This window comes from Cibotium barometz, chromosome 34 (assembly GCF_041138505.1).
Source record: "Cibotium barometz isolate CiBa-2024 chromosome 34, ASM4113850v1, whole genome shotgun sequence".
Classification (NCBI taxonomy): domain Eukaryota; kingdom Viridiplantae; phylum Streptophyta; class Polypodiopsida; order Cyatheales; family Cibotiaceae; genus Cibotium; species Cibotium barometz.
This window is the reverse complement of record NC_141079.1, coordinates 47,697,082-47,714,368: the sequence shown is the minus strand read 5'-3', so window position 1 is coordinate 47,714,368 and position 17,287 is coordinate 47,697,082. Positions and strand designations below refer to the sequence as shown.

At 42.6% G+C, this 17,287-nt stretch overlaps 1 protein-coding gene across 1 annotated transcript; it reads left to right on the top strand.

The window, feature by feature from the left end:
* Positions 1–538: 538 nt before the first annotated feature.
* On the top strand, positions 539–17,178 carry LOC147619118 (uncharacterized). The gene is made up of 3 exons (XM_086774417.1): positions 539–745; positions 4,261–4,833; positions 17,059–17,178. Exons 1-3 carry the CDS (start codon positions 539–541, stop codon positions 17,176–17,178), a joined length of 900 nt encoding a protein of 299 aa, XP_086630543.1.
* The last annotated feature ends 109 nt before the right edge of the window (positions 17,179–17,287 follow it).

The following is a 17,287-nucleotide window of genomic DNA, read 5'->3' as shown; positions in this document are numbered from 1 at the left end:
TGAGGTAGAAGGCATACTACTAGAAATTTGAGTCAACACCACTTAACGAAATTGCTGATGTGGCAGTTAGCTGCCATGTCATGCGTGGCAGCCGCCAGCCACGTCACCAGCCAAGCCCCTCTGTCGCCTGAAACGCACACTCCATTATTGTGGCAGCCGCAACCAGCCAAGCCCCTGTCGCACACTCCATTATTGCCGTCTTCGACCTTGCTACAATCGCCATATTTGCCATCTTCGCCGTCTACTTCCCAACGTCTACGATTGCTATGGTTGCCGTCTTCGATGTCTCCAATGAGAACCACCTTAAATAGGTAATCGTAGTCGTCGTCCGATCTATAAGCCATGGAAATAAAACCCCGGTAGATCTGCAAGAGTCCATGGGAGAAAACAACAAGCTAGGGTTTGCAGCGCAGGCCATGGAGGCAAAAGGAGACCGAGATTAAGACTTTGTAGGGCTAGCTATGGTGACAAGTGTTAGGGTTTGCAGGGCTACCTATGGTGGGAAACACAAAGTTCACAGGGCTAGCTAAGAGAGACGATGGGGTTTAACGGGCAGGTGCCAGGGTTTAGGATTGTTGGCCCATCTTCGTTGTTTTGCAACATGACGTGGCTACCATGTCACATTGCCGAAGCTCGACAATATGACGTGGCAAATGTGGCTGCCATGTCATCATGTCACGTCATGTTTCCACATGGGCATGCATACACTCAAAGCTTAGTGAGTAATCAAGAAACAAAGCGACAAGTATATGCATGCTCGAGAAGTACAAGTGTTTACCAAATGACAGAGTTTGCATAGGTTCACATACATCATTATGTACAAGTTGAAATTTGCAAGTGGCCCGCACAGAACCATCATTTGAAAACGCAAAACGCTGTATTTTGCCCAAAATATAGCTTTCACAAACATGTTTCAATGATGCCTCAAGAGGAGGCAATGAAGCAACCATATCAAATTTCTGCAAACGCAGCAAACTAGCAAAGTTCATATGACCAAAATGAGCATGCCATAGTTTTGCATCTGAAACTGCCTTTTCATCAGAAACTGCATTTGTTGAATTTTCCACACACTTGTCATAAGAATTGAGCCTATACAGTCCACGAAACAAGGTGCCAGATGTAATAATCGTATCACCAAAAGTCAAATCATGAATAGTACATCTATCATCCACAAATTTGACTACAAGTCCAAGTCTAGCTAGCGCAGAGACAGACAATACATTCTTGTTTATCCCTAGTACATACAAAGCATTTGAAAGTGTGAAAGCGCTGCCATTTGCAGCAGTAAGCATAATTTTACCAATGCCCTTCACTGGGTAAGAAGCATTATTATGGCACATATGACAGTATTCCCATTAGAGTATTCCCATTAGAGGGACAACCTCAAGACAAGTGAATATATCACGATGCGAGGTAATGTGCTTTGTAGCACCACTGTCAAAATATCATACATCAGAGTCAACAGAAACTGCCAAACATGCATCATGTACAGATGGGTCATACTGGCAATACATGTTAAACGCCCATTCTAAATCCTGCACAACATTTGCAGAATCTGCATTTGTAGAAGCATCCGCTATTGTGGCTGCATTTGACTCTTTCTTCTTTGCCTCTTTAGGGTAATTCTTAATGACATGATCAGTTGCCTTACAATAGTTGCACCTGATCTTTTTCTTGCCTTTATCAAGAGCCTTCCCAGATCTATTGTTGCTACCTGTGGAAGGAGAAGAAGTTGCAGACCTACTAATAGGAGAAGAAACAGTGGAAGGGGCTGCCTTACCACTTCTTCTCTACTGGGCAGCAACAAATGCTTGATCAACTGTACGCTGCCTTTAAACTAGCCCTGTTTTACCTGGACTGCGCTTCTTGCAAGAGCTTGTTGACTAAAGTATCATACTTAACAACATCAAGTGTGTCCGCAATAAAAACAAGTCTCCACGTGGAAGCAAAAGTCTGATATGACTCAGGTAAAGCATCGAGAACAGTCTGCACAAGAGAATGATCAGGAATAATCTCACCTGCAGAAATCAACTGTTCCTTGAGATCTTTAATCTCAGCAAGAAAAACATTTATGTCATCATCTTCTAGCATAATCTTCGATTCTAGCTCTTTACGCAGGTAAGAGATTTTTGCCTCGTTATTACGACCTGCATACAAACCAGCTAGAATATCCCAAGCCTGTTTTACTGTTTTAGCTGAACGAATATGTGGAGTGATGTTACGTTTGATAGAAAGTGCAATCAAGGGGCATGAGCCTGCGCATCTTTACCATCCCAAACGAGCTTGTTCAGCAGTGGGTAAAACAGCAGCAAACAGTAGAGCTGCTAGAACCTACAACATCCTCAACAGATTCCACATCCACAAAAAACCTGGACGTACATCCATACCGTGCAAAATGTTCCACACTCCTTTTGCAACCAAAACATGCTGCATTATGTATGCCCAAAGTGGATAGTTGCTGTCTCCATCCAGTTTGTCATCAGCAACAATAGGCAGACAACATGCGAAATACATCATTGCTATTATCAGCCATGGCCACTAACTGAAACTAATGCAAAAGCTGCCTATAATGAAGCAAAGAACAAAAAACAACTCGTGCTATGTAGCACGGTCCACAATAGAATACGTATGCATGTTTTGCAGAAAACTGCACTGTCGAAATTTCTGCATAAAATGACGAAAACACATGTACAGAACTTGTAATGCAAAAACAGAGCCCGAAACGACCTCAGATGCAATATCTGAGAACGCAAAGCCCTACGGTCCTATCTGCAGAGTATAGGGACCTGCAAGCGCTCATGAAAGCTCACCTCAATCGGAGAACGTGAATCAGAGGGTGCTAGCAACGTAGCCCTGGGAGCCGATGCCTGTTCTGATACCAATTGTTGGAATTAGGATTGCAGGAAAGCACACAAAGATTGGATAAGAAGAAACAAGAATGCACACAACACACAATGTATTAGATTGTGTCAATGTACAAAGATAAGTTAGCCCTAGAATGATGGGCGTATATACAAGTCGGGGGAAAAAACCTCCTAAAAGAGGGAAAAAGTGCCCTGGCGGTCCTAAGTGTGTTCACACACATCACTGTCTATATATATGGCAATACTAAGAGATGGCATATGCAATGTGAAATGGACGCATAGTTTAGATTAGCTAGCTACAAAAAGAGAGTCGCATTAGAAAACTAAAAAGAATAATAAAAAATAACATTTTCTCATAAAATTAAAAAAATTAAAATTTTTACTTTTTAAAACACTGAAGTAAAACTAGTTAACACTAATCCTAACCCTAATACAAATGTAACATAAATGATAATCATTTATTTAAGACCTCCTAACAAGTGCAGGGTATAACTTATAGAGTGAGCCATTGGGAAGGGAGCAATAAACTCCATTGAGTTTAAGAGAGATTGAGAGACATAGATAAGAGAGATAGTATCTTTTTATTGGAGTAATTTTATTTTGCTATTCAGAGAGATTGAGAGAGATAGATAAGAGAGACAAAAATAGAGAGAGAGAGAGAGAGAGAGAGAGAGAGAGAGAGAGAGTCTTTTCCATTTTGTATTCAATGTCTCATGTAAATGACTTTTATCAATATCTCACAAAAGTGTGTAATAGAGAGAGACATATAAATGAGAGAGAGAGAGAGAGAGAGAGAGAGAGAGCCCCATTATTAAAAAACTGCTCGCCATATTTAGGCTTATGCTTGCCTGAATTTGCTCGCAAAAAAAATTCCCCTACCGTCATCCCATGTAGCATCACTCGAAAAGTCAAAGACATGATTCACTGCATCAATAGGTATATGGGCATGAGCTAAACCATCGACCATCTCCTCATGTGCAAACCCTCTATGTGTGTATGATGATCCATGATAACAATATGATTAATCAGCATCATCATATTCTTCATTGAACATAGAAGAAATATTCTCACATGAAAGATAAATGGTATTATCTCCGTTTAGCTAAAACAGCAAAACAGGCTTGGAATATTCTAGCTAGTTTTGTATGCAGGTTGTAACGAGGCAAAAATCTCTTACCTACGTAAAGAGCTAGAATCGAAGATTATGCAGGAAGATGATGACATGAATGTTTTTCTTGCTGAGATTAAAGATCTCAAGAAACAGTTGATTTCTGTAGGTGAGATTATTCCTGATCATTCTCTTGTGCAGACTGTTCTTGATGCTTCACCTGAATCATTTCAGACTTTTGCTTCCACGTGGAGACTTGTTACTGAGGACAGACCTGATGTTGTCAAGTATGATACTTTAGTCAACAAGCTCTTGCAAGAAGCGCAGTCCAGGCGAAACACGGCTAGGCAGCGTGCAGTTGATCATGCATTTATTGCTGCCCAGCAGGGAAGAAGTGGTAAGGCAGCTCCTTCCACTATTTCTTCTCTTATTAGTAGGTCTGCAACTTCTTCTCCTTCCACAAGTAGCAACAATAGGTCTGAGAAGGTTCTTGATAAAGGCAAGAAAAAGATCAGGTGCAACTATTGCTGCAAGGCAACTAATCATGTCATTAAGAATTGCCCTAAGCTAAAGGCTAAAGAGGCAAAGAGGAAAGAGTTAAATGCAGCCACAATAGTGGATGCTTCTACAAATGCAGATTTTGCAAATGTTGTGCAGGATACAGAATGGGCATTTAGCGTGTATTGCCAGTATGACCCATCTGTACATGATGCATGTTTGGCAGTTTCTGTTGACTCTAATGTATGGTATTTTTATAGTGGTGCTACAAAGCACATTACCTTGCATCGTGATATGTTCACTTGTCTTGAGGTTGTTCTTAATGGAAATACTGTCATATGTGCCAATAATGCGTCTTACCCAGTGATGAAGGGCATTGGTAAAATTATGCTTATACTGCTGCAAATGGCAGCGCTTTCACACTTTCAGATGCTTTGTATGTGCCAGGGATAAACAAGAATCTATTGTCTGTCTCTACACTTGCTAGACTTGGACTTGTATCAAATTTGCACGGATGACAGATGTATTGTTCATGATTTAACTTTTGGTGATACGATTATTGCACCTGGCACCGTGGGCTGTATAGGCTCAATTCTTATGACAAGTGTGTGGAAGATTCAGCAAATGTAGTTTCTGATGAAAAGGCAGTTTCAAATGCAAAACTATGGCATGCTCGTTTTGGTCATCTGAACTTTGCTAGTTTGCTGCGTTTGCAGAAATTTGATATGGTTGCTTCATTGCCCCCTCTTGAGGCACCATTAAAACATGTTTGTGAAGGTTGTATTTTGGGCAAAATGCAGCGTTCTGTGTTCCCAAAGGATGGTTCTGTGCGGGCCACTCACAAATTGCAACTTGTATATAGTGATGTATGTGGGCCTATGCAAACTCCGTCATTTGGTAAACACTTGTACTTCGTGACTTTCATTGATGATTACTCAAGGCATGCATGGGTATATCCATTGAAGGCAAAGTTCGAAGTGTTTTTCTGCTTCAAACAGTTTTTACTTATGGTTGAAAATGTATCCAATTGTACTGTGGGCACCCTCCTTCTGATCGAGGGAGGGAGTACATGTCTAAAGAGTGATGCATTTTTGGCTAGTCATGGGATAAAACACCAATGTACAGTGCCGTATACCCCTCAGCAAAATGGTATTACTGAGTGGAAAAACAGGTCAGTTATGGAGATGGCACGATGTATGGTCAAGCATGCGTTTTGGCTTGAGGCTGTCATGTGTGCTGCTGTACTCAACAGGTGTCCCACTAAGGCCTTGCAGTCTATTACTCCATACGAAGCTTGGCATGGCAAGAAGCCTTCTATTGGTCACTTGCGTGTCTTTGGTTGCTTGGCCTATGCTTTAGTGCCTATGCAACAACGTAGAAAATTGGATGATAAGGCTGTCAAATGCATTTTTGTTGGTTACAGCAAGGGTTACAGATTGTATCATCCACAGTCAAAGCGTATCTTGATTAGTCGAGATGTTGTTTTTGCGGAAGATGTTGTGCAGCCTTTGTTATCATATACCAAAGAGACAGGTGTGAGCTCACGGAATGTATTTGATACGTTGTTGCCTTTGTTTACAGGTGGGAATTCAAATGTAAGTCCTAATGAGGTAAATATTCAGCCTATCTAGATTTCAAACGACATCATAGATTAGCCTATTTCTGATGATGTAGATTTACAGGATGTAATTTATGAGGATAGGGCTGAAAATGAGCAGGCTAGAGGTATGCCTAAATGGCTGGTGCAAACCTTGCGTGATAGCAAAATTGATGCACCTATTTCTAGTCGTACTTGTTCAGGTTTTCAGCATGCCTCTTATGCATCAAATTGTTATGCTTTGGCTGTGTCTAGTATGTGTGAAGAGGAAGAACCTCTTTCATTTGATGAGGCACAACAATAAAAAAATTGGTTGGCTACAATGCAAAGTGAATATGATGCTATAATGAAGAATGGTACATGGTCTTTGTGTGATTTGCCTATTGGTAAAAAGGTCATTGGATGTAAGTGGGTTTTTAAGTTGAAATGAAAGCTAGATGGTAGTGTTGATCGCTCTGTAAAGCTAGACTTGTTTGTAAAGGGTTATACTCAAGAAAAGGGCATTGATTTTGATGAGACCTTTGCTCCCACTTGTCGTATGACTACCATTCGTAGCATTTGTGCATTGGCAGCTCATAATGGTTGGAATGTACATCAGTTGGACATAAAGACTGCGTTCTTGAATGGAGATTTGCATGAGGAGGTGTATGTATCGCAGCCTCGTGGTTTTGTTCAAAGAGGGCAGGAAAACAAAGTGTGCAGGTTGAAAAAGGCTTTATATGGTTTAAAGCAAGCTCCACGAGCTTGGTATGAAAAGATACATGCATATTTGACTGCACATGGTTTTCAGAATAGTCCAATAGAAAGCACTTTGTATGTTAAACGTGTGGATGATGTACATCTAATCATTGCTCTCTATGTCGATGACATGCTACTCACAGGACCAAATGAGAGTCATATTGCTGATTTTAAGGCTGACTTGAACGCCTCTTTTGAGATGTCAGATTTGGGGCATTTGCATCATTATTTGGGGATACAATTTAAGCAGTGTGATGGAGGTATTGCTTTGTGTCAGACAAAGTATATTGAGACATTGTTGCGGAGATTTGGCCTTGAAGACTGCAAGCCTATTGCTACTCCAATGAAGACTGGTTTGAAGTTGAGTCTTCATGATGCTGGAGATCACTTTGATGTCACACTCTATGGTTACCTCATTTATGTATGCATTACGAGGCCGGACATTCAATTTGCAATCTCACAGGTGAGCAAGTTATGCATAGCCCAGAGTCTCAGCATTGGAAGGCAGTTAAACGCATTGGAAGGCAGTTAAACGCATTGGAAGGCCGGACATTCAATTTGCAGTCTCACAGGTGAGCAAGTTATGCATAGCCCAGAGTCTCAGCATTGGAAGGCAGTTAAACGCATTGGAAGGCAGTTAAACGCATCTTTCGCTACTTGAGTGACACCATACATCTTGGGTTGTTTTATCCCAAGGGAGGATCGTTGCCGCCGGATTTACATGCTTTTTCGGACTCAGATTGGGATGGTTGCTATGACATAAGAGTGTCCACAAGTGGTTTTTATTTCATGCTTGGTAGCTCATGCATATCTTGGTTGAGAAAGAAGCAACCTACTGTGGCCACTTCTAGTTGTGAAGCTGAGTACAGGGTAGCTTTCACAGCTACGGTTGAGTGTGTGTGGCGGCTCAGACGACTTATGGGCTGACTTGGGTGTTGGACAGGAGTCTGCCACCTCTATCTACACTGACAGTTAGAGCGCATTGGCAGTTGTTGCGAGAAACCCAGTTTTTCATGCTCGCACAAAGCACATTGAGGTGCATTATCACTATGTCAGGGAGAGACTCTCAGCAGGCAGGAGAGATCAGCTTGGCATATGTGCCGACAGCCTCGCCGATCTTTTCGCAAAGGCGCTTCCTCATGAGAGAAGTTTGAAGCTTTCCGCAAAACTTTGGGGCTTGCTCCCCTTTGTGTATTGATCTACTTTGGGCATGGCACTTCCCTATACATGAGTACATGAGTGCCAGCTCTCGTTCACACCATCACTCCCAGGGGAGATTTGTTGCCATATATATAGGTAGTGATGTGTGTGAACACACTTAGGACCGCCAGGGCACTTTTTCCCTCTTTAGGAGGTTTTTTCCCCCGACTTGTATATACGCCCATCATTCTAGGGCTAACTTATCTTTGTACATTGACACAATCTAATGCAGTGTGTGTTGTGTGCATTCTTGCTTCTTCTTCTCCAAGCTTTGTGTACTTTCCTGCAACCCTAATTCCAACATCTGCTCGATTTTGGGTGTTTGGGTTGTGTAGCGGAAAAGATTTAGTGTGCAGCAGCATCTACAGTATCTTCATCAACAACATCGACCATCATACTTTTGCTAGTAATACTCTATTCTCTACTCTGTGTTATTTTTCATACACTTTGCAGCAGCAGGTGATTCAGTCAATTAGCAGCATCCAGGGTTGCATTCAATGAATACTGAGTACTTTCAGTGTGTTGAAAGATTTTGCATTTGGTAGAAAGTTATGGCTGGCAGTAGTGATGTATTCAACTTGTTGTTTGCTGAGGACAAACTTGATGGGACTAACTACCCATTGTGGTCCTATATGATGAGGCATGTACTGGTTGCTAAAGGCCTTTGGAATGTGGTCAGTGGTAGTGAAACTCGTTTTGTTTCACAACTACCAGTGCAACCAGGTGTTTTAGGTACATCTGAAGTAGAATCTGATACAGATGTAGCTCCTCCACATGCACCACCAGTACCTCCCATTGCTGCTCAAACAAGATGGGATGGAAGAGATGCATAGGCACATGCATTGCTTGCACTTTCTGTGAAGCGAAGCATTATTCCTCATATTCAGTCATGTAAGACTTTAAACATGCATGGGATGCACTTGCTGCATTATACCAGGTGCGCAATGAAGCACGTGTTGAATATCTGCGCAAACAGTTAGAGTCTGAGTACATGAATGAGGGAGACTCAGTGGACAGCTTCTTGACCAAGATCAAAGATTTTAAGGAATAGCTTGCTAGTGTGGATGAGATATATCCTGATAGTACATTGGTGTGCCCATAGTTTTCGATGCATTGTCGGATTCTTATCAGAGTTTTTCCTCTAGCCTTAGATTCATGATGAAGGGAAATCCAAATGCCCTTACATTTGATGAGCTGGTTTCAGTACTCTTGCAAGAAAAGCAGTCTAGGCAAAACAGATCTAATATGTGAGTTAGTGACTAAGCTTTTGTTGCCAATCAGAAAGAAGGCAAAGGTAAAGCTTCTTCGCATGTTGGCTATAAGCTAAAATCAGAATCCTCAGGTAAGGATGCAGAGAAAGAAGGTGATAAGCCTAAAAATAAGGGCAAGTGTCACTAGTGCAGGAAACCAGGGCACTACATACCTGAGTGCAAGAAAAGACTAGAGAAGGAGAAAAAGAAAGAATCGGGCATGGCTGTGGTGGCTGATGCATCTGCAAGTTTTGCTCACGATGATTGGGCATGGATTGTACATTGCAGTTATGACCCTTCTGTTCATGATGTATGCATATGTTAGTGGTAGAATCGGATGCTTAGTACTTTGACAGTGGTGCTAGTAATCACATTTCTTCACAAAAAAAATTCATTCTCATCTCTAGAATCTGTCCCAAGTGTAGGAATCATCACATGTGCAAATGGTTCCTCATATCCTGTCAGAGGAGTTGGTAGAGTTATGCTCACTGCTGCAAATGGAGGCGCATTTACTCTTTCTAAAGTTTCATATGTGCCAGGCATTAAGAAGAACTTGCTGTTAGTTTCAGCCTTGGCCTTGTCAGGCTTGACGATGAAATTTGTGGATGACAAATGTACAGTTCAGGATAGAAATGATGGTTATTCTATCATTGCCTCCTCAGGTACCTTGTTTCATGGCCTATATAAGATGGATGTATTTGAGAAGTTGCAATGTGATGCTTGCTTAGTGTCTACGATTCGTGCTATGAGTGATGCAGAATTATGGCATGCACAATTTGGCCATCTACATTATGGCAGTTTGTTACACCTTCAAAGGCACAATATGGTGTCTGAGTGCCAACTCTTGAGACCTCTACTAGACATGTATGTGAGGGGTGTATTCTTGGTAAAATGCATTAGGCATTATTTCCAAAGGATGGATATGTGAGAGCTGTTAAGAAATTATAGCTTATACATAGTGATGTATGTGGTCCTATATGAGGACACCATCTATTGGGGAATATCTATACTTTGTCACTTTTATGGATGATTACTCCAGATATAGCTGGGTGTATCTCTATTAAAGCAGAAGTCAGAGGTTTTTATGTGCCTTAGGCACTTCGTATCCATGGTTGAAAATGCATGTGAATGTAAAGTTGGCACCCTTCGTTCAAATCGAGGGGGGGGGAGTATATATCCAAGGAATTTCATGCATGTATGGTTGAAAAAGGCATAAGGCATCAATGTACATGTTACCATATTATAGTAGTGATGTGTGTGAACACACTTAGGACCGCCGGGGCACTTTTTCCCTCACTAGGAGGTTTTTTCCCCCGTGCATTGTATATACGCCCATTATCTTCTAGGGCTTGTTATCTTTCATTTTGGCACTCATAATACACTACTGTGTTGTGCTCAAGCTTCCTCATCTTCTTGAAGTTGTGTGTGCATTCCTGCAACCCTAATTCCAACAATTGGTATCAGAGCAGGCTTCCTCCTCCCGGGCAGCATCACCGGCACCTGCCGCTTCATCTCCTCCGTTTGCGACGAGGTTTCACGAGCGTCTGCAGGTTAGTATATGCCGTGGGAGAGCCCGTAGGGCTTGGTCATTTCAGAATTTTGATCTGAGGTCATTTCGCCCTCCGTTTTTGCATTCCAAGTACTGCGCAGGCAAATTCGTCCTACTGTGCAGATTTTCTGTCAAGATTAAAATCTGCAGGACAGGTGCCCATTCGTCTGTTTTGGGCTGTGCTACATAGCACAGGTCGATTTTATACAGGTTTTCCTCTTACAGACAGCATTTACATCTAGTAGTACAGTCATTGGCCATGGCTGACAACAATGATGTATTTCGCATGTTGGCTGCTGAGGATAAGTTGGATGGCACCAACTATCCATTGTGGGCATATATGATGCGACATGTATTGGTAGCAAAGGGGTTATGGAACATTGTGCAGGGTATTGATGCACGTCCTATTGTGGCTGGGAATGCTGCAAACACATCAGAAACAGGTACTGTTGATGATGGTGCAGGCACAAGTGCTGTAGCAGCTGTTCGAGAACCACCACTTTCAGCAGAGCAGATTCGTTGGGATGGTAGAGATGCGCAGGCTCATGCCTTGATTGCGCTGTCTGTCAAACGTACCATTATCCCACATATTCGCTCCTGCAGGACTTCTAAGGATGCTTGGGATGTACTTGCCACATTGTATCAGGCAAGAAATGAGGCTCGTGTTGCTTACCTCCGAAAACAGTTGGAGAGTGAGCATATGAACGAAGGTGATTCTATGGATAGCTTTTTGACAAAGATCAAGGATTTCAAAGAGCAGCTCATTTCTGCAGATGAAATCCTATCAGACAGTTCACTTGTGCAGACTGTTTTGAATGGTCTACCAGATTCTTATCAGGGTTTTGCTTCCACTCTTCGCTTGATGATGAAAGGCAATCCCAATGCCTTATCATTTGAGGAGTTAGTTTCTGTTTTGCTGCAAGAAGACCAGTCAAGGCAAAACAGGAATATTATGCGTGTCGCAGATCAAGCTTTCGTTGCTAATCAGAGAAGCGGGAAAGGTAAAGCTGGCTTTTCTTCTAGTAAGCAGAAATCTGCAAATGCTGCGCAACCAAAGAAGGAAGACAAAGATGAGAAGAAAGGTGACAAACAGAAGACATTTTGCAAGTACTGTAAGGGAAATGATCATGTCATCAAAGCGTGTCCTAAGCTGGCTGCGAAAGAGGCTAAGAAGAAAGAGGCTGGTATGGCTGTTGCAGATGCCTCTCCTTCTAACAATGAATCTGCTAATGTTGTGCTAGATACAGAATGGGCATTCAATGCGCAGTGCAGTTATGACCCATCTTTGCATGACACATGTATGTCTGCAGTAGATTCAGATGTATGGTACTTTGACAGTGGTGCCACTAAGCATATCACCTCGCAGCGCAGTTTATTCACTTTCCTTGAGTCTGCTCCCACAGGGAATACTGTCACTTGTGCCAATAACTCCTCTTATCCCGTTAAAGGAGTTGGACAGATTGTGCTGAATGTTGCAAATGGCAACACCTTTACACTTTTTGATGCATTGTATGTGCCAGGGATCAAAAAGAATCTGCTGTCAGTCTCCGCATTTGCCAAAACAGGTTTGGTTGTAAAATTTGTGGATGACAGATGTACTGTTCATGATCTCTCTTGTGGTGACATCATTGTAGCATCTGGTTCACTATGTCGAGGGCTGTATAAGCTCAATATGGATGGCAAATGTGTAGAGGATTCAGCATGTGCTATTATGGATACGCAGGCTATTTCAAATGCAAAACTGTGGCATGCACGTTTTGGTCATCTGAATTTTGCAAGTTTGCTGCGCCTGCAGAAATCTGAAATGGTGTCTTCTTTGCCTAAGCTTGAGGCACCTGTCAAGCATGTTTGTGAGGGCTGCATATTGGGTAAAATGCAGCGTGCTTCCTTTCCCAAAGATGGATCAGTGAGAGCTGAACGCAGATTGCAGCTTGTTCACAGTGATGTTTGTGGTCCCATGCAAACTCCATCATTTGGAAACTACCTTTACTTCGTGACTTTCATTGATGATTTTACCAGGCATGCATGGGTATATCCTTTGAAGGCAAAGTCCGAAGTGTTTTTGTGCTTCAAACAGTTTTTGGTTATGGCTGAAAATGTGTCAGAAAGTAAGATGGGCACCCTCCGTTCAGATCGAGGGGGGGAGTATATGTCTTCAGAATTTAATGCATTTCTGGCTGAGCGTGGGATAAAACACCAATGTACAGTGCCGTATACACCACAGCAAAATGGTGTGGCTGAGAGAAAAAACAGGTCTCTCATGGAAATGGCAAGATGTATGGTTAAGAGTCAAAGTCTACCACATGGTTTTTGGCTTGAGGCTGTCATGTGTGCCACTTATGTACTAAACAGGTGTCCCACCAAAGCATTACAGGTTGTCACTCCATATGAGGCTTGGCATGGCCGCAAGCCATCTGTTGGCCATTTACGTGTTTTTGGTTGCCTGGCATATGCATTAGTGCCTGTGCAACATCGCAGAAAATTGGATGACAAAGCTGTCAAATGTATTTTTGTTGGATATAGTGCTGAGAGCAAAGGCTATCGTTTGTATCATCCACAGACAAAGCGCATTTTGGTTAGCCGTGATGTTGTATTTGTGGAAGATGCAGTTCAGCCCTTGGTTTCATGTACTAAGGAGACAGATATCAGCTCACGTGATGTCTATGATACATTGTTGCCTCTTTTCAGTGGTGCACAGTCAAGTGCAATACCTCATGAGGCAGTTTTTCAGCCTATGCAGGTTTTAAATGATGGCACAGATCAGCCTATATCTGATGCAGATGTGCATGATGCACTTGAGGATGAGAGACAAGAGATTGAAGGCTCTAGGAATATGCCTAGATGGCTGGTGCAGACTTTGCGTGACAGCAAGTTGGATGCCCCTTTGTCTAGTCGCACTCGTTCTGGCTCTCATGGTGCCTCTTATGCGTCAGATTGTTATGCATTGGCTATTTCTAGTATGTGCGATGAAAGTGAGCCTGTTTCATTTGATGAGGCACAAAGTTCAGAAAATTGGATGGCTGCTATGCAAGCAGAATACGATGCTATTATGAAGAATGGTACATGGTCTTTATGTGACTTGCCCCCTGGCAAGAAGGCCATTGGCACTAAGTGGGTATACAAATTGAAGCGTAAGCCTGATGGCACAGTGGATCGCCATAAGGCTAGGCTTGTTGCAAAAGGTTATGCTCAAGAGAAGGGCATTGATTTTGATGAGACTTTTGCTCCCACATGTCGTATGACCACTGTTCGTAGCATCTGTGCATTAGCAGCTCATAATGGTTGGAATGTACATCAGCTGGACATAAAGACTGCGTTCTTAAATGGAGATTTGCATGAGGAGGTGTATGTATCGCAGCCTCGTGGTTTTGTTCAAAGAGGGCAGGAAAACAAAGTGTGCAGGTTAAAAAAGGCTTTATATGGTTTAAAGCAAGCTCCACGAGCTTGGTATGAAAAAATACATGCATATTTGACTGCACATGGGTTTCAGAATAGTCCAACAGAAAGCACTTTGTATGCTAAACGTGTGGATGGTGTACATCTAATCATTGCTCTCTATGTCGATGACATGCTGCTCACAGGACCAAATGAGAGTCATATTGCTGATTTTAAGGCTGATTTGAATGCCTCTTTTGAGATGTCAGATTTGGGGCATTTGCATCATTATTTGGGGATACAATTTAAGCAGTGTGATGGAGGTATTGCTTTGTGTCAAACAAAGTATATTGAAACATTGTTGCGGAGATTTGGCCTTGAAGACTGCAAGCCTATTGCTACTCCAATGGAGACAGGTTTGAAGTTGAGTCTTCATGATGCTGGAGATCACTTTGATGTCACACTCTATCAGACAGCTGTTGGTTGCCTCATTTATGTATGCATTACGAGGCCAGACATTCAGTTTGCAGTCTCACAGGTGAGCAGATTTATGCATAGCCCAGGCATTAAGCATTGGCAGGCAGTGAAGCGTATCTTTCGCTATTTGAGTGGTACTCGGCATCTTGGGTTGTTTTATCCCAAGGGGGGATCATTGCCGCCAGATTTACATGCTTTTTCAGATTCTGACTGGGCTGGTTGTTATGACACACGCGTGTCCACGAGTGGTTTTTGCTTCATGCTTGGAAGCTCATGCATATCATGGTTGAGCAAGAAGCAGCCTACTGTGGCCACTTCTAGTTGTGAAGCTGAGTACAGGGCAGCTTTCACAGCTACGGTTGAGTGTGTGTGGCTCAGACGCCTTATGGCTGATTTGGGTGTTGGGCAGCCATCTGCCACCACCATCTTCACTGACAGTCAGAGCGCATTGGCAGTTGCGCGGAACCCAGTGTTCCATGCTCGTACGAAGCACATTGAGGTGCACTACCATTATGTCAGGGAGAGACTCTCTGCAGGAGAGATCAGTTTGGCTTATGTGCCAACACAGGATAACCTTGCAGACCTTTTCACAAAGGCTCTGCCTCGTGAGAAGTTCGAAGCTTTTCGCAAAGCTTTGGGCTTACTCCCTTTTGTGGATTCGTCCACATAGCTAGACACTTCCCTATACATGAGTGCTAGCTCTTGTTCACCGCATCACTCCAGGGGGGATTTGTTACCATATTATAGTAGTGATGTGTGTGAACACACTTAGGACCGCCGGGGCACTTTTTCCCTCACTAGGAGGTTTTTTCCCCCGTGCATTGTATATACGCCCATTATCTTCTAGGGCTTGTTATCTTTCATTTTGGCACTCATAATACACTACTGTGTTGTGCTCAAGCTTCCTCATCTTCTTGAAGTTGTGTGTGCATTCCTGCAACCCTAATTCCAACAGTACAGTGCTATACACACCTCAGCAAAATGGTGTGGCTGAGAGGAAGAACAGATCTCTCATGGAGATGGCACGATGTATGGTGAAAGCCCAAGATTTACCTCATGGTTTTTGGTTAGAGGCAACTATGTGCGCAAACTATGTGTTGAACAAATACCCTGGCATGGCAGGAAGCCTTCTGTGGCTCATTTGCGTGTTTTTGGTTGTCTTTCTTATGCTCTTGTGCCTGAGCAACAATGCAGCAAGCTTGATGATAAGGCAGTTAAATGCATATTTGTGGGATACAGTTCAGAAAACAAGGAATATACACTCTATCAATATGGATCCTCCCACTTCCACGGAGGTCACCCATCCCAGTTGTGGCCCTGCACAAGCGCGCTTAACTGAGGTGTTCCACAAATTGGTCTAGCCATCCAAACCCCAAAACCTTAAGGTGTTAGGTGACCTCTGGTAATCCAATTTGTAGAAACCTCAACTTGCCAAGATTCAAACCTAGTCTTACCATATGAGCTGGTTCTCTCTAGAAGTGTGGATTGCATCTCCAACACCCCCCCTCAAGCCACACTTTAGTTGAGGTCTTAGCTTCCAACATCACAATCTAGGCTTTGATACCATGTTGAAAACATGCATCCTTATCGAGGCCCATGTGAACACCATTGCGATGGCAGCATACATCGAACATGCCCTGGAAGGACTCCATCCTGTCACACCATACTCATAGGATGCTTCTGATGAATAACAATCATGATCATCATTTTTCATCATGTAGCCATCTCTATCAACATATGCATCATCAACATAGCTATGCATCATCCATCCATGCCGAATTTCATTATAAGTCATGCCTTTGGTGAAATCATAAGGCAATCTCACCCATATCCCAAGACATCTCCATGATGCATCAAAATCCATACTCTCAAGCAAGTCTCACAAAGACTAAATGTGTGGATCACACTTCACACAGAAGGCATGTGAACCAAAAATGACACAATAAGTGTGGATTGGGGAAAGTGTAAATGGTCAAAAATCAAACTAGTAGTACATGTAGAATGACCATCTAAGTAGGGCTATGGATGGGTAAAAATAGTCAAGGTGTGGATGGGCCAAAAGATATAGAGGACAAAGAATGGGTAAGGGTGTGGAAGGAGCTAATGTGGAAGATCACAAAGTGTGAAAAGTCTAGAAATGAATTTTGCAAAGTTTTCTTTTGTTGTTGGCGGCCACTCTTGTAAGCTAAAATCTTGCTTGAGCTTAGTGATGCTGTAGCACTTCTCTACACTTTGAAGTTCTACGCTCTTCTTCACATATGATCACGTCGGCTAAGCCTTTAGTAAACAAGATGATGAAGCCTTGGCCGCTTGAGCTTGATGATGCTATAGATGTTGTAGAATGACAAGTTGGCCGAGGATCTTTTTTGGCTTTTGTTTGAGATTGCCTTGCTAACATCCAGATTCAGTCTAGAGGACGCGAATATACTACGTTTGGGAACCACATTCACCAAATGTTGAAGTTGGGGCTAAGTATTGATGATGATTCTAAAGCCTCCATTGAAGTTGATGAGGATACCTAGGGTATTTCTCTAAGGTTCAAGCAAAAGATCATTTTAACTATGTATTCTCAGTATCCAAAGTTATAAGCCAAAGGAGTTCGCTGCTTAGATCAATTTGAACACTTTGAAC